At 43.2% G+C, this 23,100-nt stretch overlaps 1 protein-coding gene across 5 annotated transcripts; it reads left to right on the forward strand.

Annotated features, from left to right (window-relative positions):
* The first annotated feature begins 120 nt into the window (after nucleotides 1-120).
* On the forward strand, nucleotides 121-22,832 carry LOC110974043 (tubulin tyrosine ligase 3-like). 5 transcript variants are annotated; one of them, XM_087136019.1, is made up of 19 exons: nucleotides 121-208; nucleotides 334-830; nucleotides 6,961-7,056; nucleotides 7,195-7,402; nucleotides 7,812-7,919; nucleotides 8,524-8,711; nucleotides 9,392-9,560; nucleotides 10,333-10,427; nucleotides 10,626-10,754; nucleotides 11,328-11,442; nucleotides 12,194-12,566; nucleotides 13,039-13,187; nucleotides 14,020-14,260; nucleotides 14,396-14,618; nucleotides 15,438-15,650; nucleotides 15,874-16,174; nucleotides 18,721-18,740; nucleotides 19,863-19,937; nucleotides 20,759-20,922. In XM_087136019.1, the coding sequence occupies exons 2-19, from the start codon at nucleotides 372-374 to the stop codon at nucleotides 20,771-20,773; spliced, it is 3,177 nt and encodes a 1,058-aa protein (XP_086992145.1). In that variant the 5' UTR covers nucleotides 121-208; nucleotides 334-371; the 3' UTR covers nucleotides 20,774-20,922. The 5 variants fall into 5 exon arrangements, with proteins under 5 accessions (XP_086992145.1, XP_086992146.1, XP_022081052.2 ...); XM_087136020.1 differs by having other exon boundaries at nucleotides 20,762-20,922; XM_022225360.2 differs by lacking the exon at nucleotides 18,721-18,740 and having other exon boundaries at nucleotides 20,759-22,832.
* Nucleotides 22,833-23,100: the final 268 nt, after the last annotated feature.

A 23,100-nucleotide genomic window follows, 5' to 3' on the forward strand; every position in this document is an offset into this window, starting at 1 on the left:
TTTTAGGGTGCACAAAATAATAAAATAATGTGCACAACAGCGCCACCCTGTGCCTTGATTTAATTGTACTGGTATCCGGCGCCTTTTTTCCGATTACGATGATGCGTTGGCTGTGTACCAGTGGCAAGAGGTTATTTACATGACACAGAAATAGCGTGCGTCCATGGAGATAACAACATGGGGATTAGCTGCCAGTAAAAACACAAGCGTACGTGTAGATCTGGGCATCGCTCATCAAAATTTAACGATGATCAAACTCCAATTAAACTAAAGTTAGGCGAGCAAGATGTAAACCATTATTTAAGTAGCCAATTTAAGTCTTTTTTTTTCCAGTCAGGAAAAAAAATACCCCGAGGGTGGCAGAGGAGGATATGCTGCAGGTGGAATCTCCAGCGGGGATCAGCCACAGTCTGGTGAAACTTGTTCCCATGCCAGGTGAAATCGACAACTTAAACCCTCCATCTGCGACCGACACCACCGTCTCCACCACCACCACGGCACCGAAAGATGAGGGTCACGACATCAGCAACGGGGTGTCGTCCTCTGTTAACGACCTGGCGATCCCCAACCACCGTTTCTCCATCGAGTCGGACTTAACCTACGCACCGAAGCTGAACACCACCAGCCTCCGGTTGGCTCAGAGCAGGCAGTCCCGGTCTGGCCTGCTGCAGCGGGCCCGGGCCACACGCCTAGCCGCTGTCCAGCAACACTGCCAGGATGAGTTCACCTTCAAGCCTCAGATGAGCTCAGCGAGTCTCAAGATTGCCGAGGCTTTAGGGACGACATTCATGATTCGGCAGGAGCAGCACCTGGAGAAACAAAGAAAAAAGGTGATTTACTGCTCACGATGGTGAATTGGTTTCTGTAAATCATCTTCAGTTTCTGTTGATCGTCTTGTGAGATTCTTTCATTTCACGCAGTCAGTTTGCTTGCAAATTGTAACCAATGGCTCTTGCATCCTGTAGGTCATATTCGGCACACAGCACCAGTTTTAAAATAGTCCAACACTTTTTTGAGGGCATAGGCCTAGAACCTAGTACAAAACAAAAATCAGTTAGCCTACAATTAAGCCTAGTACTAGTAGTAGGACTAGTATGCCCTCAGAACTGTGGGGTCCGAGGACCACTCCTCTCCCACAAACGTTTGTGGGAGAGGTGCAGACGTCGAACCCCACAACTCATACCCAGGTTAACTTGTACCCCGGTTAACTCATACCCAAACATATGCACCCAAATTAACTCGTACCTGAGTCAACTCATACTCCCTAGGCATGCTAGGCCCATTCTGCCGAGAATATGCAGAGTATAATACAGGTTTTGATGCTCGCAATTGAATGCAAATGTATTTTATGTACAGAGTTCCTTTCACCGGTCAGATTTCGTTGAAAAATCCCCACTGTATTTAGGAAGTAGGACTTAAGTGGTGTCTGACTACACTGTCGCATTACGCCAACCATGTTTATGGTGCATTTAAAGGAATCAAATAAACTCGGGATGAGAAGTGATGGCTCTATCCCATTCAGAGACACTCTCTCATAGACCGATTTTACAAATAAACTTTGGGTGCTTTCGAAAAAAACATGTTTATTTGAGGTGTGTCATTGTGTGATTTATATTTCTACGTGGAGACTTCAGTGGAGCCTGGGGAGGGTCGAAATAATAGAAAGAAATAAAACTGCTGGAGACCAGAACTATATTACCTAAACGATGGGTTGAGTCGAATTTTAGCTGAGAAAATAGTAGGAATGCATTATCATCCCTTCAGGGACTCATCGGCTGCATAATTCAATATGAATTCGTCCAGGTATGGTTTTAATAGTGACTTGAAAGGCACTCACTACATGGAAAAGTGGTTACCGTCTCTCTGAGTATGATATTTTATTTTTGCACAAATAGTTGGAATGGATTTGTTCATCCAAAAGTGAAAGGAGAATATACGGGGTGTTGTCGGGTTCTTCAGGTGTAGAGGACTGGTTACATTCTACATGGCTCCAACATGGGTACGAGTTGACCAGGGTACGAATTAACTAGGATATGAGTTGAGCGGGGCATGAGTTGAGCGGGGTACGAGTTGACTGAGGTACGAGTTGACAGGGTAAGAGTTGACCCAAAATCGGCAGTCCAGTGCCTCGGCCCCATTTATGGGGCTGTGGCATGGGCAGATTTGATGTTTGCAGGTTTTATTACTTGATAAGTTAATTGGCCATTAAAGTGTACAGATGGTTTGCATTGGCTATGATAAAGATGTTAGCTTTTTAAATTAAGATCCCCATGCAGTGGGCCTGGATGCAGTTACTGTGTAATTGTAAATTATAGGCCTACATGTACAGGTACCTCAGTTGTCTTGGACATGGGTATTTGTACACATGTCATCTACAATCCATTTAAGATCCGGATATTTCATCTGTCGTAGGGAACTATATTCTGAATAATAAATGCTGCCGTGAAACAGACGTGCATTACATGTATGTGCTATTACCGTATGTGACAGGAGGGGAATGAATAATCCATCACATTTTCACACTTGATTGCTCATGAATGGCAGTCCAGTGAATGGCAAGGTAATTGTTCCCTTTGGTAAGCCGTTGTCAGGCCATTGACAGTGATCATGGTTAAGTTATGATCCTCGTTCTGTGTCGGGCTTGTCTGCATGTGACGGCAGTTACATGCACACGTACATGTAGGTGTACCGTATATAGCAGACGTACATGTACTTTTTATGAAGTTTCCCCTTAAGTCGGGTAGATCAATTCTCTCAGTGTAATGTTGAAATGCCAACATTGTGAGGTGCAGTACATGTACGGTTTATCAAACTTCAACTCAAAATTTTGAAACCCTCCAACTTACTCCAGCCCCTTTCTTACAGTAAACTGATGAATTTTTTGGTTTTCGTTCTGAAATGATTAGGTACGGTACATGTTATTTTGATAGTATTTAGGTGTTAACAAATAATGGAACAGGTTTTGCATGTTCTTTTCAGATCTTCAAAGTTTACTTTGTGACAATTTTAATTGTGCTTGATGCAGACGAAACTTGAGTCACACTGCATGCAGGCAAGTGCATATAGCACACGTACCGGTACAGTACAATCATGTACATTTGTACACATGGAAACATTTAAAAAAGCAAATTTAGAAAAAAGGTACATGTATATAGGCCAGCTGTTTTGTATTTAATGTACATGTACACCATACCTGGCCCTTGAGGCCTTCAAAAACATGTAAATTACATCAGAAAACCAAAGTATTCCCCTTTCCTGTATTCTCAGTGGTGTCCAAGTTATTGACTGCGTATACATGTATGTGTATACATGTACAATGTACATGTAGGGTACATGTCATGATTGTATTTGAGCCAGCCACCTGATCCCACGTGTCTAACGTCTGCATTAGCCAGCAGGAAGTTATGGGTTCAAATCCCACCTGAGCAAGCTTGTGATTCACTCACAACTCGCACGGTCACACTAAGGTGTAAGGGCAGAATTTGGTATAAAAATTAAATTCCCAAAGCCAAATTAATTTCACTGACAAAATATTCCTCATTTTTATTCGTCACTTATTGATTATTCATGAGTAAACAGTGTTTAGGCAAATTGTAAATATTTTTGACTTGTTCCCGGGCAGAGTAGCACAAATTTTCTAAATTTTTAAAATTGAAATGCCAGTGGATAGATTGGGCAATGATAGGGATACATGTATATCCCTTTTTATTGGATTGTAAAGGACTGGAAATGATGCAAATTATGAATTAATGGAGCTAAATCAACTGGACAATTCAAACATATTTTTAAAAAAATCAATTTCGTTTTGTAGATACAGTCAGTTCTTTGTGCTGAAGTTTTTTGGAATGGGTCGCATTTGAAGAAACGAACAAAATAGGTGTTTAAAAGTAAACTCGTGGTCAGTGTACATTTTAAGGACATTTATCATACATTTCACCAAACCAAAGACCCAACCTCTGAGCAATTAGTGGAATTTAATGACAGAACAGGGGGAATAAAAAGGGAACAAATGAGTTAACATTTTATGATAATGTACTTAACAGCTGTGGATGGCACTTTAATTCATTCACACTAAGTCAGACTATAAAGTCAAAAAATGAAGTCTCAGTATCGAGGTTTCCCAGAATGAGTTAAAAAAAATTGAAGGCATGAAAACACATTGTGCCTTGTCCCCGGAGTGCCGCATATCATGCACGTGTGGCTTGGCCAGCCAGCGGCTTGGGCTAGGCTGCGCTGAGGCACGGCATGGCGTTGAGTGACTGATTTCATTCTTCAAATGTTGCTGTATACATGCACATGTAAGCCGCCTGGGGTATATAAGCCACAGGGACATTTTTCAGTGCGAGAATCAACATATAAGCCGTGGCTTATATTCTGAAAATTACGACATTCCCCCTTATTTCAGCCATTGTGTCAACTGTGTATAAGTCCAATAAAGTCACAGTATCAGAGTGTTTCAGAATGTGAGAAAAGAAAATTGAAGGTGTAAAAATAATCAGCCAAGTTTCACCCAGTGTAAAATTTTCACACCTTTATAACTGTCAGCTCATAGACTCTGAAATTGATAGCTCTGCTTGGGGTCCTGAGTAAACTTTGGGTAGATTGAATTCAGATTAAGCTGTTTGCATGGCTCTGCCAGGGTCCCCTGGCCCTTTCTTTTACATGTATACCCCTGAGTTTAACCACAGTTGACTTTGACCCGTTATATTCAATTGAAACACTGAGTTAGTGTCAAAAACACCCAGGGAACTTAGATAGCACAGTAAATTTGTTTTCTATATTCTTTTGATAGAGTTCATACTATAGAGGGACCAGAAGCTTTCTGTTACTGATTAACATAATTTGATTTTGAGAAAAATTCTGCTCTACTGCAAGTCCTTGCTTCATGCCGTATCAGCACGGAGCTACATGTACATGTATTGAAAAGGATCCGGGCTTGTTTCATTTTCTGGCTTGGTGTGAAGACACCAAAAACTGCTAAAGGCTACAGAGTACAGTTGAAATTGCACAATACATGTACCCTACGTACTCGTACTGCACATACACGTTACATGAACAGTATAGATGTGCATGTGTGAATTACCCAGAAAGGGGAGAAAAGATACGGGGACTGAGGGACGTCATGTAAACACCGGGACACGTACATGTTGCACGTGTATGCGATGCTACATGTACAGGGGAAGCAAATTTAGCATACGACGACGAAGAAGTACCTAGTACCTACATGTACGAGTACCTAGTACTAGTTTAGTACATGTATGCCATGAAAAAAACGAAATACATGCCCATTGTGTTCCTACCTGTACAGTTGGTCAGTCTATAGAAAAAGGGAAAGATAAATACTGGCCGTGCTCATTGTGATTTATGGCTAGTTTTGCACAGGTCAGGGTAAGGAGAACCTTCTGCTAGCCCAGGATGAGGGAGTAGAGTGGGACAGAGATTCTGTTATCCTGAGAGAGTGGGGGACGGAATCTGCCCTCCTCCGACCACAGAGCAGGGACGTTCTTTGATCTTGTTGTTACATTGTATGCATTTTTTGTGCCAAGAGTTTGTGAGTTTTTCCAGTACTGCCTTGCAATCATTTCTACACCCATCCAATGAAAATTAGATGTGCCGTTCTCACAAAACAATTCATCTCAGACAGGGCAGCCATAAAAGTGTACGTGTGAGTGCGTGTGAAACTGGTAAATTTACAACAACAAAAAAATGCTGGATAGAATTGAAATGAACTTGTACCTGTGGGCAAGTGCCGAGTTTCTGACAGACATGGAACATTTCAACACTGTTTATAGTACAGTGTAGCTGCCCTGTAGCTGCAGCTGTCAAAGCTAAGAAAAGACCTAACTGCTTCTAATTACCGGTATGTCGCTATAACAATGTATAACAATTGATGAGCATGCTTACTGTAATTGGCCAATCATACATACATTACATGTATAGGATTCCCATACGCCGGCATAGGGACATGTAATCCTACAAACTTAATACATGTACATCTGTCCCAGGCCGGAGCGGTACTTGTACTTTGAGTGATATGACACAAAGGAGCCCAGTTGATGCGTGACTAATATGGTGAAACAAAGGAATTGATTTGTTGTTCATAGTTGCTATGGTATGGGCAAGACAGACAGTAGTTCGATCCTTTTTTCCCTTTGTTAACAACTATGGCACAGTGTCAGTCGAGTACATGAACATTGTAGGCCTACAACGTACATGTACATGAAACAAATATCATACAGTGACTACATGTACTTTCTACAAGCTTTCAGCCATAACATGTGACACATTTTCAAACCTCTTTACAGATTCCTGGGCATGGTGGTTCTCATACTGTTTTGTCAGTAAACTTAGGAATTGTTTTAGTAATACACCGGCACGTGGGGGTACACATGAATACCTGTACACGTATTGTGGAAAAGGCATGTACATGTACTAGAAGGTTAACGTACATGTACATATGTGGCAGTTTGTGTACACGTCATGCATGTACAGTGTAATTTGGGCATTGACAAAACAAAGTTTAATTCAGTAACTGAGTGATTTAATTGATATCATATCTCGGAATGCCCCCCATAAAAAATAAAAACAAACAAAAAGCATAATATTTAACACACTACATAGAAAAACAAACAGGTCTGACTTATGAAGTTCATTACATGCAAGAAATAAAAGGAATTCAAAACAATCTGTTCAGTTTGCAAGGACATGATCTCTGTCAGATATCCGTCAAACTTGTGCACGTGCACAGTCCAGCGTGATACATATGTACTCAAGTACCGGCATGTACCGGTATGTGGGTCCAAGGTTGATTTTCATGAAAGTTTTTAGCTTATGTATAAGAAATGTGCATTTGTTTCCTGCATATAGTGACTGATTTTGGAAGATCAAGGAAGATCTTTTTTACGACGGTTCTAGAGCTTTTTTCATGGCCCAATTGTGTCCGGTCTTTCTCGTCCACAGCTGGAGCAACGACACCAAATACCCTACAAGGGGCGGTTAAGCCCAGTCTCCACCCTCAAGACCAAGAAGAGTACTGCTACACTGAAGGACAAGGAGGTGTGTACGAGTGTTTCTGGGACGTTGCAAAGGGGCAGGGAAGGAGGATATACATTTGTCTGTTTTTATTAATCTCTCAGTTTAATCATGTTATTGAAAAATTGACCTGTTTTGTTCTCCCTTCTGCTCTTCTCACAGAATGCAGAAAGTTCTCAGACCGCTTGGGGCACCCCGACCTCCACCCCCAATCTCAACGAGAACAGGCCGGCAGCGGACATTGCCAACAGCAACAACCGGCTCGGGGTGGGCGGCTCCATCTCCCTACACCTGACCACTCCCCTGAGCCCCGTGAGGGCCGGCCGGGGGCTCCCTCAGGCGTCAGTGCAACTGCAGAGGCTGCAAGAAGGTGAGGCTTACATGTATTTCTGACTCGCAAAACGATACAACATCCATTTAAAAATTAAAAACAAAAATGGAAGTCAACCGTGATGCCATTTTGTTTTTTATGTCAGATCAAATATTCGCACTGTGAATTTGCAAAGCTGATCTCATTCCGACTCCTATTTGCCTGAAGAAGGAACGGGTCTTGAATTACGATGACCACTATTGACCAACCTGTGCATGACCTTTGAGAATTCCTGGGTAACAGCTTTGATATCTGAAGTACCCCCTCACTGGCCAAGAGGAGACAGGGAGTTGGGTGACTGTTTCAGCTGTGCCTTTGGTGCTCACTCAAAGACTGTTCAAGGATATTCACAACGTCTTAGCAGCCAGAATAGCTGACAGAGTCCATCATGTCTTTTCCTTTTTGGCAGGACCTTACACCCAGAGTGGGGCCAGCTTGGTGTTAAAGCGACAGAAGGCCCTACCAAAACCTAAAAGTTTCGGAATGCACAAAAGGAGTGCTACGCATCCGGTCGATGGTAAGGACTTATCTTCTTTCTTCCACAGAAAAAAACCAGCATGCATAAACAGAGGGTATCCTCTCAATAATACTCAGTGCAAATTCATCGCCTGTTTGGATTCGCAAAATTCATGTCTACACCTTCACACCAAATACATGTATTTTTAAGTAACCAACCATGATAACTGAGAGGGGTGACAGAAATAACTGTCTACATATGTGTACATGTACTTGGGCATGTTGGGTGCTTAAAATCATCCTGTTTCGGTACATTTTCAGTTTATGATGTGAAATCCATAATACTGTTCATTTACATTGTATAGTTGCTAACTATTAAAATAGTGCGTTGGTGGATTCAGTGGCTGATTTACATGTAAGTCCATTAGAATACAGGAATACGAAGGGACAGGGGCAGGCATTGCCCAACTTGTTCCATTGTTATGTATTTTAATAAACCTGCATTTGGGTGAACTGAAAATACGAGGAGAGCAAGGTAGCAGAACTCAAGTGCCGCAAAATTTGAACAGAGAGGGCAGTCTTCAAAGTTTCTGTTGACCATTTGCTTCTTTGGGGGTGATAGACATGTTTTGGTTTTATTTTGTGTTTTATTCTGATTGGATCAGGTGCCAGTAGCGAACCATTAGAGTCGACGAGCCCCCAAGCCACCAATCATCAGAGAAGCAAGACGGTCACGTCCCCTGAGCCTGGCTCTTCCCCTCGCAATAAAACAAAGAGCTTGGTCTCCAGGACGGTAGCGCAGAGTGGAGAGAGACTCAGGCTAGCCAAGCTGACTGCGGAACGGGCCATGAAGGTGGGCGATCTTGCTTCAAATTTGTGGAAGTGCACAACTTTATCAGCCAATAAATTCAGACAACTTTGGACACCTGACCTACCACGGTTCCCCCCAACATTCCAGACTTTGTCTTTTGCCTGAATCAGGCATAAATCCCAACTTGCTTGAGGAAAGAACTTTTTTAATTTAACAATGGAAGATGAACTTAACCTTCCTCTGTGGGTGATATGTTGTCTAAATAGTAGGTATCACAGGGATATATATCTGAAAAACGTTCACTGGTGAACCCATTGTGCCTCTGATAATTCTTTCTCTTGTATTTTTACAAGGTGATTTTTGGTTGTGCATTGATTGACACAACTCCTTGCTGCAAAAACAGTCGTGTACATGAACATGTTCATGTTATGCACAGTATGCCAACTGTATTTGTCAGGAAGATTGTCATGGATTGGTAGTATACGTGTGGATTTAGATTTTAACCGTGGGCATAAAAGCTTGATAGTTCAGTCCGTAGAGGTCACAGATTCGAATCCCACGTCAATCAATTTCTTGGTATGTCCTCATAATGTGGGCAGATTCTGTGAAGTTTTCATAAGGTTTGCATTGTGTGCACAAAGTCGTAGCCTGCCAAACTTTTGCGAAGGTCTGAGACGTGAATTAGCCCGGTTACAAATTATGGTTTTTTTTTTTCTCAATAGTGGAAGAAGATCTTCATGATCCAGGGCCCTTACCCCGTGGTGAGAGAGTGCCTGCGGTCTCGAGACTGGGTGGAGAAGCAGTACCGAGCCATGCCCCCGCACAAAGTCAAGAGGAAGCAAGGCAGCGATGACAATGACACCGATGACAGTGACAATGACGACGATGACGGTAAGTCACCACCGTCGTCCATAGGATTTTGATTCCACTCAAGAAATTGAGTCATCCACCATTTCATTTTTAACAGTCACTATTATGAATTTGAAATTCACGTTTATTGTGCAGAACGCATATACCCAGCAAGAAATGAGAACGAGGGGCACCCCCCAACATGTCCAATCCCTATACACATTCCAGACAATTGTTGCTTAACACATCCCCCCAAGATGTCTAAAGGAATTCCCCTGATTCCTGCGAGACAATGACCAACACAAAGCAGGGTGGGTTCTCTCCGTCTCATACCTTGCTGCATATGAGAACGCATCTAGCAAGGAGTGCAACAGGTGAATGTGAATCTACTGTGGAGGTCTATAGCACATGATCCTTGCAGTAGAGCGTTGAAAAACCAGGAGTGCGATAGCTCAGGATTTTTCTGGGTTTCAGGATCTGTGACACAAAAAACTCTGGATATTACAAGGAAAAGCATTCAGGTTTTTAACTTTTTTTACACTCTATCCATAAACCTGTTGCAGGATTTGCATAATCCAAGCTGTTGAGGAGAGAGCTATTAGCTATTAAAAGCCCCCCAAAATCTCTGTATTCTTATCGCCATGGTTACACCCCTTCTCTATGTATTTCATGGCTTTATATCCATATCCCAATCTCACCCTGGAAAACTACTTCTTCCTTTACACAACTCACCATTTCGACCTGAAGACTCCATTGAGGAGTTCAACAGTGACATCACAAACATTTAAAATTGCTTTCTTTCTTTGTCAAATAGATGACAACAACGACACCCCAGACGCTGGTGCAACCCCAGACAGTGACGACGAGGACAGTCCACTGGGCGACTCAGATGACATCTATGGCATGATGGTTTGTTCTGTTTACTATGTCATTTCCCCTAGTCCACTCCCCCCCCACCAATTTCCACAACTCATACCAACACCACCATACAACTTTGTTTAAGTGTAACTGAATATAATTTATTCATTGAGACTTCAAGATTATAAGTGGGTGAAGGTATTGAAGCAGTGGAACCCCGCTTGTGTTTTCTTCTTCATCCGCCAACAGTCAAGAATGGTCCGAAACAACGATCCTTTCTTCATCTGGACGTGTCGGAGAGATACTATCAACTTCAGGTTCCTACGGAAAGAGACGATAGTCAACCACTTTGCCAAAAACGGAGCATTTACCACCAAGGTGAGACGCCAGCATTGCCAAAAGTCCAACGCTGGTGCCACACAACTGTAGCTATTAACAGTTGTGTCGATAGGTTTCATGCAGTTGGACAGTATTCATGATTTAAATTTCGAGTTTGAAGACTTTATCTTTTCCTGTCAACCGTTCCTTTTCTATAGCAGAACAATCAGCTAGTCTACGCTTGTAATTTAAAATAAAGTGGATGTAGCTGACCTGCTGTTGAAAAAGAATGGTTGCCGTGAACCAGCTCATTGTTAAAACTTGTAATTAAACATTTGCAGTCTGAGTCCTTTTTTCTTTACTATAACCTCACTTTGAACATTGTAATCATATACATGTACTGGTTGCAAACCAACCCTGGCCGATTGTACTTTATTTGCTTAGCAGAAAAATATTGCTAAAACTTATGCCCTAAAGGCAAAAATGAGCTAGAAACTATCAAAACATTTGCTGTCGTATCTTTTCCTTGCTGGGGAGATTTGGATTAGTTATTATGAAACAAAAAGGCTTCCAGAGAAAAAGTGGTTACATTGTACCAAATCTAATCAGCTTGGTTTTGGGGGATGGTTTCAGAGTGGTCTCTGCACACACCTGCGGAACCTGAAGTGGTACGAAGATTTGGACGCAGACACCTTCTACCCTCGCAGCTACAAAATCTGCATAGAGGAGGAGAAGAAGACATTTCTACGTGAGGAAGCAATTTTATTTTGACTTGATAAAAAGGCTTTCAAATACTAGTTATGGGCACTAACTGGGGACTGAATTTGCTTTTGCCGATGTACACTAGAGTGGAAGCTTAGTGCCTTCCTGTAGCCTTTTTCGAATAAATTTCTCACACTTTTGGTCAAGCAGAACTAGTGTAGGAATCTGGCAGTGCTTGGCAGTGTCTCTTTGAGGTGTTTCAAAATTTTGACATGTATTTCATGTATTTATGTTCTGTGCAATGGGACAGTCAATATGGTCATGCAATAGTGTGGCACCATCAATCAATCCTTTCTTGAAACAATCTTCCATAACAGCCATTTAGAAAGAAAAGACCACTGGCGACGGCAGTGCTAGTGGCAAATCATCAAATAAGATCAACAGATCGCGTGGAGATCTTTGCAATTGTGCACATTGACCAGTCATGCCTAACATTTGCACTATAAATCCTCATTCTTTCACGTTTTCACTCAGAAAGCTGCAATTGTAACAAAGTTCATTGAACCATATGTCATGTCAGAAGGTATTCAAGTGAATGTGATGTTCCTTTCCTTACAGCATTACAACCAAACATTTCGCCCAAAGTTCATTTTGCCTGCAATACCAATTTGCTTAATTTTGTCATTATTTGTTAACTTTGTTGGTTGGGTATGCAGTCCATATAGACTGAGTTGTGTAAAAATAGACAGTACTTGAGATTTTTCGAAGATTTGTCAATCTGTCCTCCCTGACTCCAGACGACTACCGGCTGACAGCGGCCTGCAGCATCCTGAAGTGGGTGGTGCAACGGCACAGCGGCGAGCTGGATGTGCCCATGGACGACAATGAAGACATTCCCGATGAGGAGGCGGCCAAGTCGGACTTGGAGGACTCTTCCACCAACTCGCCCAGATCCCAGTCCAAAGTGGGCAACAAGCCGGCGCAGAGCAAAGCCAAGAGGAAAACCAACCCCATCCTGTCGGTCTCACTGATACGGACCGCCTCGGACATCGTGGAAAACTACCTAAGAGACGTGAATCACGAATTCCTGGACAGCGACGTTGACCTGAACGACGTCATGACAGATAAACAGTGGGACGACTTTATACGACAATATTGCCAACTAATTTTGTAAGTTTTAAGGAGTCTACCTCCAACTTTTGTTCTCCAAATCAGTTTTAATCACTGAAATATATATCTGGTTTCTTGGCAGCTTTGTATTTTTGTGAAAACCTCAATGAACATGTGAACAAAAAGAAATCAATAAATTCTGTGAATGACTTTACAGATACATGATAAATAACGTGGAGCCCATAATATGGGTGATATGCAGAGGTTAAGTATGGTTTGGACATGGTTTGCAGTGTATGTTCTGATAAAACCCACCTTTTGTGAAGATTCTCCCACCCTATACATACGTGATATTCCAGGTGACATTATTTAGTGGCATAATTTTACCTTCTGGATATTTGAAAATGAGCAGTTGAGTTGTTTCATGCAATATCCGCCAAAAAAAGACGAAACAAAGAAAAAAAGGCCCCCATCTCAAGTTGGCACAAATTGCCCAAACCAATTCTTACCATCTGTTCAATTTTCTGTCCAGTGACGGAGGCTTGATAGCCGAGTCCAGCAATCACAGTGCAATGTGCGAGAGTCTGCTCAACAGGGTACGAGCCGTCCTGCCCCAGCTGGACATGGACGGACTGCGCAACATCTGGATCATCAAGCCCGGGGCCAAGTCCAGGGGCAGAGGTGGGTGCCGAGGTCAAGCCAGGTGGCACTGCACAAATCGTGCAGCTTCTCACTTGTCGGGGTGGGATCGCTTTATTAGGACGCTGACCTTCCAAGGCATAATATGCTTGCATAAATTTCTTTCGTGCTTGTCTTGCACTCTAGCTCAGGGCCACATTTCATAGAGCTTGTTAGCAGATACATGTATGTTGCTTACTAAATTATGCGCTAGCTCGGATTTAGTTACAAGAAATGTATTCCGGGAATTTTTCACTGGTAACCTACTTTTGTCATTAAAGCAAACATTTTTTTAACCCACTTAAAATTCAGTGCTTCACAGCTGTATGAAAGTGGCATGATTTTCTGTAGAACTCGTGCCTGTGTTAAAATGCCAGGAGCATTTTCAGTATTGAAGACTGATATATGTAAACACCTATGATCCTAGAGGGCTCGTAAACCATCATGCACGCTTTGCAGCCAACCATGCTAGCTTGCCATAAATTTGAGACCCCTGCCCTGATGATGACTCACTTCATTGGTGTGTGCCTTGTGGGCTTTTCCTAAGCTGACCAGCGGATTGTTGGACCAACTTACTCCTTAGGAAAATTCACATGTAAACAAAGCGTGACATCATCAGTACACAGGCCTATTGCATGCAAGCCTAATACCACAGGCTCGCATGAAACCATGCGAGCTAGCTTCAGGTTTCTACACCATTGCACAAGTTTGCAGTCAAGTATGCAGGTCATTTGCAATGAGCAATAGCACTTCCAGAAAAGGACCACAAACTCACTCTAGCGTAATGAGATTGTGGCAAGCGCATTGACCCACAGTAACTCTCTTCTTTTTCCAGGCATAATCTGCATGAATCGGCTGGAGGAGATCCTCAAACTGGTGGGCAACCCGGCCATCGTCAAGGAGGGCAAGTGGGTGGTGCAGAAGTACATTGAGCGGCCCCTCCTGATCTACAACACCAAGTTTGACATCCGGCAGTGGTTCCTGGTGACCGACTGGAACCCGCTCACCATTTGGTGGTACCAGAGCAGCTACCTCCGGTTCTGCACCCAACCGTTCTCCCTAGACAACCTGGAGTCGTGAGTGACCATTTTCCCGGGCTTTGAGAATCTTGCTCACTTCATAATGGATATTTTGTTTCATTCGGCAGAGTTTCGTTTCTTGGGGAGAGTTCGTGGGAGGAAATCATGCCAAATTTTTCACCTCTGTCACAGGGCCATACACCTGTCCAACTTCTCGGTGCAGAAGAACTTTGAGAATGCAGCGACACGCTCAGCCATGCTGCCGGATGAGAACATGTGGACCAGCGAGGAGTTCCAGCAGTACCTGCGCGGCCGGGGCTGTGGCAATGTCTGGCAGGACTGCATCTACCCGGGCATGAAGAGGGCCGTCATCGCCGCGCTCCAGTGCACCCAGGATGTGGTGGAGATGCGCAAGGTAGGGTGCCATAACATTTTGATACAGCTGAATCTAAACGTGGTTTTTTCTAGGTGTTCTGTAGAAACGGCCAGTTTTAAGAAAACAGTAGTCACTTTACACTGTATCATGACGACAAACCACTCTCAACATCGAGGCATTGAAATACAGTTGAACCTCGATAATAAGAATTCCTATGGACAGTAAATCACCTTTTTATATCAGGAACCTTGTGTTATCAGGAATGAAAACAATGAAAAACAAAGGATTGGGACCTGAAATTTTCCTTGTTATAATCAGAATCTTGTATTAACAGTGCTCTTATGACCGAGGTCCGACCATACTTAATTATCTTCACAAAAGTCCTATCTTTTCACTATTTGCCAAGGGTATTATTCCACATACTTGCCCCCGGCACGGTTTTATTTTCAGCCGAATATGCCGATTTTTGAAAATGACAAGATACAACAACTGCTGTTCTTCACAAAGTTGGACTTTTCAATTGCTGACCCTTGGTGGTCATTCATTCAAGATTTGTGCGACGTATCTCACTGCATTGTCCCCTTTTTAAAAATCTGAGACTATGTAGCAGAGTGATATTTGCTGCAACACTAAGCTGTTGCCCATGACTGCTTGAGATGCTTAACCCCCAAGCACTGTGAGACTGTGTGTGCATACAAACACAGTTGGAACCACTCAAGTGTTGGGAAACGTATAGACATCACTTTCACTAATGTGTATATATGTAGAATTTCGTAAAATGTGCTGACAAAGTGTGTCTTCTGCTCTGTGATGCATGGAATCAGTTGTTAACTGTCTTCTCTTTCTCTCCGGGGCCAGAATTCCTTCGAGCTGTACGGGGCCGACTTCATGCTGACAGAGGACTTCCAGCCCTGGTTGCTGGAGATCAATTCCTCGCCGGCCATGGGTGCCACCACCGAGATCACGGAGCAGCTATGCCATGACGTGATTGAGGACACCATGAAGGTGGTGCTGGACCGACGGCATGACAAGAACTGTGACACGGGCAGGTTTGAGCTGGCCTTCAGGCAGGTGGGTTTCAATCTCAGCGATCCTGGTTCAGCATTTTTGTGGATGTTTCAGTGTAAGACACTGCAAACTCTATCACAAATTCCTGTAAGTCCGTCACGAGTCATCGAGACGTGAGTCAAGTCACAATTATTCAAATCAACTGTGGATACACGACTAAATTTTTCATTTGTCTGTTAAAGTAAGAAATTGATTATTTCCGACTTTCCCTTTTCAAATGTCTCAGCCTCAAGTGACAGTTCCTCCATACGTCGGTGCCCAGCTCAGCATTGAGGGGACCAGCCTACGTAACCCGTCCCTCCGGATACACAGGCAGCGAAGCCAGCCCAACATCATCAGCCCGCGCCAGCCGGATGGCCCGGTGGTCCTGCGGAAGACCAATGCCAGCGGCAACCCCTCACAGACCAGCCCCCGCCGACCCAGCCAGCCGGGCAAAGCTGAAACCAGCCAAACGGAGCCGGATGCCGAGGCTGACCCGGAGCTCCTCCGGGCCACCAACCTGGAGGAGATGACCCGCAAGCTGGCAGGTATGAGCAAGGACGACCTGGAGCTGGTGGAGGCCCGCAAGCCTGGCCACCACCACCAAAAGAAGGGCAAGGCGAGGGGCCGGCGGAAGCGCCACCACCACTTCCGCCTGCCCAACGTCAGCCAGGAGAGCGAGGTGGTCCGGGAGGAGCTGAAGCTCCGCGCGGTGACCGTCAAGGGGACTGGGGTGGAGGGTACCCCCCCAGCCCCCGAGCAGCGCAGCGGCCTGCAGCCCACCAAGTCGCTCAAGGCCTACACGATTTACAATCACAAAGCCAGCACTGCCGGCCACTCTCCCTCCTCCGAATCGGCCACTCACCAGACGGCCGAGATCCCACACGTCGGGACCTATCACATCGGCCATCCCAAACGGCCCAAAAACCCGCTGGTCAAGCATGGTCAACTGACCAATCCCAAATTGAAGCTGCAGCACCACAACCCGGACCATTCCGAGAAGCATTTTGTCATTGGGCCGAACGGGGTGTCTGTCTACTCCAGTGCCTAAATGAATTTAAATAAAAACCGATCTACTCACTATGCAATTTGATTAAGCTGCATTTTGTACCGCAGTCAGTTTACTCAGTAACCTTTGGGGTATTAAAAAAGGGCTCTGAGAGACATTGTGTAGATAGACTTCAGTGGACGAATGTGCAATATTGAGAAAAGCTGCATCCAGTGACGCCAACTACTAGCTTGGTTAGCTGGCTCATATTGAAAAATGACTGTGTAGATGATACTCTACACAGGTAACATGGGAGTGACTTCCCAGTGACAAATTTGAATGCAATGACACGTGCTTCATGTGTGACACATTTAGGGCAGCACTACTCAAATTTAGGAGGCCTGGTAATAAACTTTGCATTGTGGCACGTGTGGGTAATTTTGTGGCTTCACGTCTCATTTTATGAGTCGTTGATCTAAAAAGAACTGAAGAGCTGGACATTTCTCACAACATGATTGTCTCTTGGCAAGAGATGTTCAAACTCTAGTTCTTTGAATAGAATCTCTCCAACTCACATTAAAGAGATTTTCTTCTCCTAATTGCAATTGCCAACTTTCCCACATTGCTTCTCTAAGATGCGAACCTTCAACTCTTGCTCAAATGTTTCTGAATTTAAAATCACTTCAAAGACTCTAGACTATAGGGAGAGTCACACTGGAGGCAGAGTTTGTGGTGCAGAAACTTTGTACTTATCCCAAGTTTATTTCAAAGTGTGGACATGCTGCATAAGTATTCGCAGTTCTATTGTCCCGTCACTTAATACAGCAAATTGCGAGTTGAAGTTAGCAATCTCTTTGTTTCCTGTTTGTGATCTCCTGTTTGCGATCTCCTCAGTAGTAGATCGCGTGCGTAGAAGCACCATGAGATTGGGCCAGGAATGGGCCCTGTGGTGAAAGACCAGGCAGTTAACTATAGTCTTCCGTAAGCAACTAGATAGATTGCAAGGGGTGAATATCCGTGCCTCTCCTATTGCTAATTAGCCCAAAGACTGACAGCTGGGCTATATACTAAGCATTGGAATTGAAATCCGATAGCGTCTTTTGAGCTTAAGGGGAGATGGAAGGGTACCGTACTTTACATGTAGTTATTAGGATAGTTCATTTGGCAGTTCCGTCAGCAAATGTCAACGGTGTTGACATCTAGTAGTGTGATGCTTAACTTCGTGCCATGAACCAAGAATGTCATCTGTCCATTGTTCTTTGACGGTGTCCATTGCATGAGGTTTGCTGCATTCTCACCTATGTCATGAGTTGAATGCTGTTCCTTCTGGTTACATTGCAATAGATGGTTTTCTTCCGATACAAACAGAGAAAGTTACCTTGTGCAAGTGCGTAAGAATCAAACTATTGGAAAAGCTCAATACATCTCAAGGATCTGAATTTGTCGCAACCGAAAATGTTTGTCACGTACGTGACATGGCAAATACTAGATGAAATCTCATTAGTGGGACACTGGAATTCCACTATACAGCAATACCTAGGGCCATATTCACTGGCTAAATGTGTACGCCGGAATTGGCACACGTTTGTGTACCTCTGCTGTTGATGGTATGCATACCAATGCATTGTGAACACGACCAAGGAGTCGGTGGGTCTTCGCAGATTGTAGTCTAGATTTTAAATCAAACTTTTTTACATAAATGAAAAGTATATATATGTATCTACTGCGCTCAAGAGATTACTCCCGATAATCAAGTATTATATTCAAGGTGACTGAAATAACTACAGCAGTGTTTGGATGCGTTGAATGCATTCAACATTTTCATTGGTTGAAGAATTTCTTAGGGACTTCCCCTGTTGAAACATTTACGCGAATGAAATTTCACACAGTTAAGTAGTTTTTGTCCTATTACAAATATCAAGAAACAAAGGTAGCAATGGTTCGAGCTCTAATATTCTGCAAAAGGCTGCCATCGAAGCAGACAGATGAGGACTTGTCACATTCACCGTTTGACTCATCAGTCATAGTTTGACATGTCTGTTTTTAACACGTTTGCTTCTTTTTTTTATCTCTCGTGTCCATCATTAACCCGCTTGCTTCCGTCAGGCCCGATGGGTACAGTTCAGGTAAATGGACGCTCATCTGGGCTGATTGAGTGTGTATTCATTCTCTGCATGTGCCAAAATTCTCCCAACTGTGCCTAGTGTAATTGGAGGCAGTACACTTGGGAGAATGTGAAGATGTGTTTTCCTTTTTAAAAATAGCAGATCTGTCGGACCATTTTGCAACATTATACTTAATTGGCGCAATGGACCCCAGAAAAAGTGTATACCGATTTAGAACTTTCCCATATGTAGAAATACATGTACTTAAAAAGATCCGAAAGGACGACAAATCAATGATCTGCCGTCCTGCTTTTACCTTGACAAGCTGGAGAGGACCCTTGGCCAGTCTGCGTCCCAATATACTGCTGTTTCATGTGTGTGTCATATTGATCACCATCATTTTCTTTACTCTTTGCCATCAGTGTGATGAAGCTTTATTTAGTGCTCTTTTCTGTGGCAAATGTTGTAATTGTACTATCTTGTCATGTTTGCCGAGCCGTGTCCGAGTTGGCTGTGTACGGCTGTGGCTGCTGCCATGCACATGCCACATTGATGAATAGCCATAGCTTTCATTGGTGCCCATTTTGGACGTGACTTACATGTATAAGTTAATCTTGTGCATGTGCTTTGACTCCCATTGAGTTAATGCAGTGAATGACTAATCATGTTGAGGTGCCGCCTCATACTAACCATTCATTTCAAGAACTCCACAATTAATCATGTACCCCGTCCTCCTTGTGGCCTTGTCCATGTCTGGCAACTAGAGCTAGCACCACGTCTTTTGCCAGTCACAAATATGTCAGAACTTGCTGACGATAGACCAAGCTCCTAGCTCCTAAAGCCAGTTGTGGACATGGCTTAAGATGTCATATTAACCCATTAATTTCAAGTTAAGCATTTCTCAAATCTCGGCATCTTCAGCGTTGCGTTGACTGTGGAGATTCTGAGACATCAAGACCCATATGACAAGAAGCAAAAGTGTGGAGTCTTTCCTCCTCAACAAGTCCAGCAATAGCTATTTGGTCAGAGACAAAAAAACCCAAATCCAGATACCAAAGTTAAACTTTGAGAAATGGGCCACACTGATCGTTAACCTCCATCCCGCACTCACACCTCATTCCCATCTGTTTGTTTCCATTACAGCATCGTCTGCGCTTACGCAAGCTAAATCATCACATGATGACATTACGCAGCGAGATAGCCAGCATGACTCAAGTTGTACGTCAAAACACCTGTTTTATCAATTGCTATGCTTGCAAATAAACCAGACAAAATGGGTTGTTTATGCCTCAGATGCCCAAATAAAAACTATACTCATAAAAGTAGAGCATATTGAGGAAAGTCTTCCTGATAAAACTGCATTGTATTCAAATTGTTGAAGCCACTAGTCTGTGGGATTTCTGATGAATACTTTCATCACTACTGACTTTAGACATTGTATCTCATAATTTGTAATTTTTTTTCATATTTTGCTGTGCTTTAGTGCATTTTTCCCCGTTTTATGACCATGACTTCAGGCAAACACGCTTTCGGGACCTACTCATCCTCTTTTAAAACCCTGTGGTTGAGCATAAACCATTTTAAATCCAAATCTGTACAGCTTTGTGGAATTGCTAATGACCTTACAAAAACATGTGTGTCCATCTCCCGTTTTAAGTATTTGTTTGAGCCCTACTTTGGATGCTAAAGCCTGTATACAGCTTTAACTTAAATATTGACGGTAACCCTTCACATGGGAATGCTGGTGCCACTCATTCACATTGACTTTGTTTTTTCCCTTTCCCCCCTCACCTCCCTTTGCCTTATTCTCCATCCTACGGTATCATTCTTCCTGCCTTGCCTCACCTTTGGATGTTCATCTCCTGGCATGGTCGACCTTTGTAACCTTGGTATCCTTGCCTGCATTCATCCCCATCGTTGCTATGGTACCCCCTGCATCTGTTTTCACCTAATGCTCACCGCGTCTTGTCTCATTGTCCTTGCCGCATCCCTTCACCCTCGGCTGTCCTCGCTGTATCTGTGATCTTTACCGGAAACAGCAGTCGGGATTGTAGATGGCGCCTGGGGTCGCTCCTGCTCGCGTTGCAACAGCGGCATCCCTGGGGTCAAGTTGGAAGCTGACAAAACGGCTGCAGACTGTGCCTGCCGGCGGGACAGCGTGAAAACCCCTGTAGGTGATGAGTGCATCAGCCGGCCCAACTCCAGTCGCCAGTCACCGGTGGCGGGCGGCTGGTCGCCCGAGCTGATTCCGCGCAGCGGAACCTTCGTCAGCAACAGGCAGGGCAACCTGGTGACGCTCAGCGGTCCAGACCCGATCCAGGGCGTCCACAAAGTGGGCAGGGCAGCCTTTATCGCCGGCAAGACCCGCCCCAATGTTAACAGGCAGCGCAGGGAAACCAAGATACAAATACGTGGCGGAGAAGTCAGGGTGCCATGCGGGACTTACCCATTTTCAGTATCCAATGCTTACGCCAGGTAAAAATGCCCTATTCAAAAGCATCATCCAAATGCAGATATCAAGGCTGAGGTGAAAAGGCTGAACGAGTAATTTTGTGTGGAAAATATGTTTTTTATTGCATGATGTGCAGAGTGAAATTTAACCAAATCTGTAGGAAAAAAATTCTGCTGAAAATCATGGTCTGTGAAAAATAACATTAATTACAAAACCTTCAGTCACAACACACAATGGGAAAGTTACACCCCCAAATGTTCATAGCTGAATTGTCAAGTGCATGGATCATCGCTGCAGAGCTGTATTAAGGGCAAATGATTATGTACTTAAGCTTGTTATTGTTCATCAAGAGCAAAATCAGCTGTAAACCAGCACACGGGCAGGAAACCCATATTTTTGCTGAGTTAATGTCTTCTGTGCTTAGCAGATTTTGTAGCCTTGCAGCGGTGTGAAGTGGGTCCCTTGCATGTAACCGTGTATTTCTCTAGCTAATGTGTATACATACATGCAGTTTTTTGGTTCATTTTCATATATGCACGGTGCTCAAAGCCTTTTTCCACCGTAGAATGTTTTTGTCGGTCATTTTTTATATTGAGTATAATTTAGTATTTAATCAAATAACCATCGTGAATGACTATCAGAATTTATACATGTAAGTCTTTAAGTGCCATTTCATAGATGTAATTCTTTTGTACATTTCATTATAGAGATGTATTTTTTTTCATGCTAACGTTCAGGTCCTTTCTAAAGTGCCTACAGAAATGGTGAAAGAAGACCAGTTCTTATTTTTGATCGAAGGAGTCTGGCATTCGGACTGTGTTCAGTCTATCCGTGATTAGATGCATTCCTGCTTGACTGCAGTTATTCTGACATTTGAATTTTTGTACAAAAGAAGTACGCTGAATTCATAACAAGAAAAAAAGAGCATTCAAACTGGTTTCCACCCATTCTATTTTTGCATTTGTTACCGTAGAAGGTCCCATTTTTGATTTTTTTTTTCAGACTAGAACGTCAAGTAGTCAAGGTTATTCCAAGTGCATTTGAAATTAGATTTGAGTTTGAAAAAGTCGCAGCCGAGTTTAAATTGTACTAACCGGCTGAAACATTATTTCCTATTGGTAAAAAATGTTTACAAGCTGCTCAACAAACACATTTGTATGATTTGTTTCTGCTTCAAAGTGCTGCCTGCCTACGGTAGCATTTTGCTAGTATTCTTCGCATTTTTTTCTAGCCGGAATCTTTGTACTGCTTTTAATTTGCTCAGGCTGCAGCACGATACCTCTCTAGAATAGCCGAAAGGGATATGTTATCCGTATGACGTGCCCTTTTCTGTTTATTGGGTTTTCTTCACCAGAACTTTTCAGCTTGAATACTTTGATAGACGTTTCAGTTATTCGCGAAGCTTTTTGCGTTTCCATACTGTTTGATCATGCCTCAGTTGTTCACGCCACGGTGATTTTGTGTTATAATCAAAAACGAAAACTGTCAAATTTATCAAGGGTGTGCCCCCAAGAAATTTCCTTAGAGTGACGAACTTTGGTCTGTATTTATATAATCTGTATAAAGTCTTTATGCTAAAAGCAATAATTTCATCTTGAAGATGTTTTTACTTTGTTTCAGTGTTATATGGGTAATAAATCATGTTTCATTGAATACCGTTAGCATTCGTTCAAAAATGAGCTTGGTTTTATCAGTTGTCATATGCGATATGGCGCAGTGGATAATAGGACCCGTGTTGTGTTTTGAAGTCTGGCAGTAATTTAGTTTGTGATTGGAAACCTGAAACTAAATTTGGAGGATGTCGAAATATCCTTTTCACCAGCTGTAAGCTTTTTTTGCACTTGGGAACGAAACGAAAAAATTTAATGGCATCTTTGTACATGATCTATCAAGGATAAAGCTAATCGTTTACTTCTAATCGTGCACATT

This window comes from Acanthaster planci, linkage group LG04 (assembly GCF_054643075.1).
Source record: "Acanthaster planci isolate LZ-2023a linkage group LG04, COTS_SCS, whole genome shotgun sequence".
Classification (NCBI taxonomy): Eukaryota; Metazoa; Echinodermata; class Asteroidea; order Valvatida; family Acanthasteridae; genus Acanthaster; species Acanthaster planci.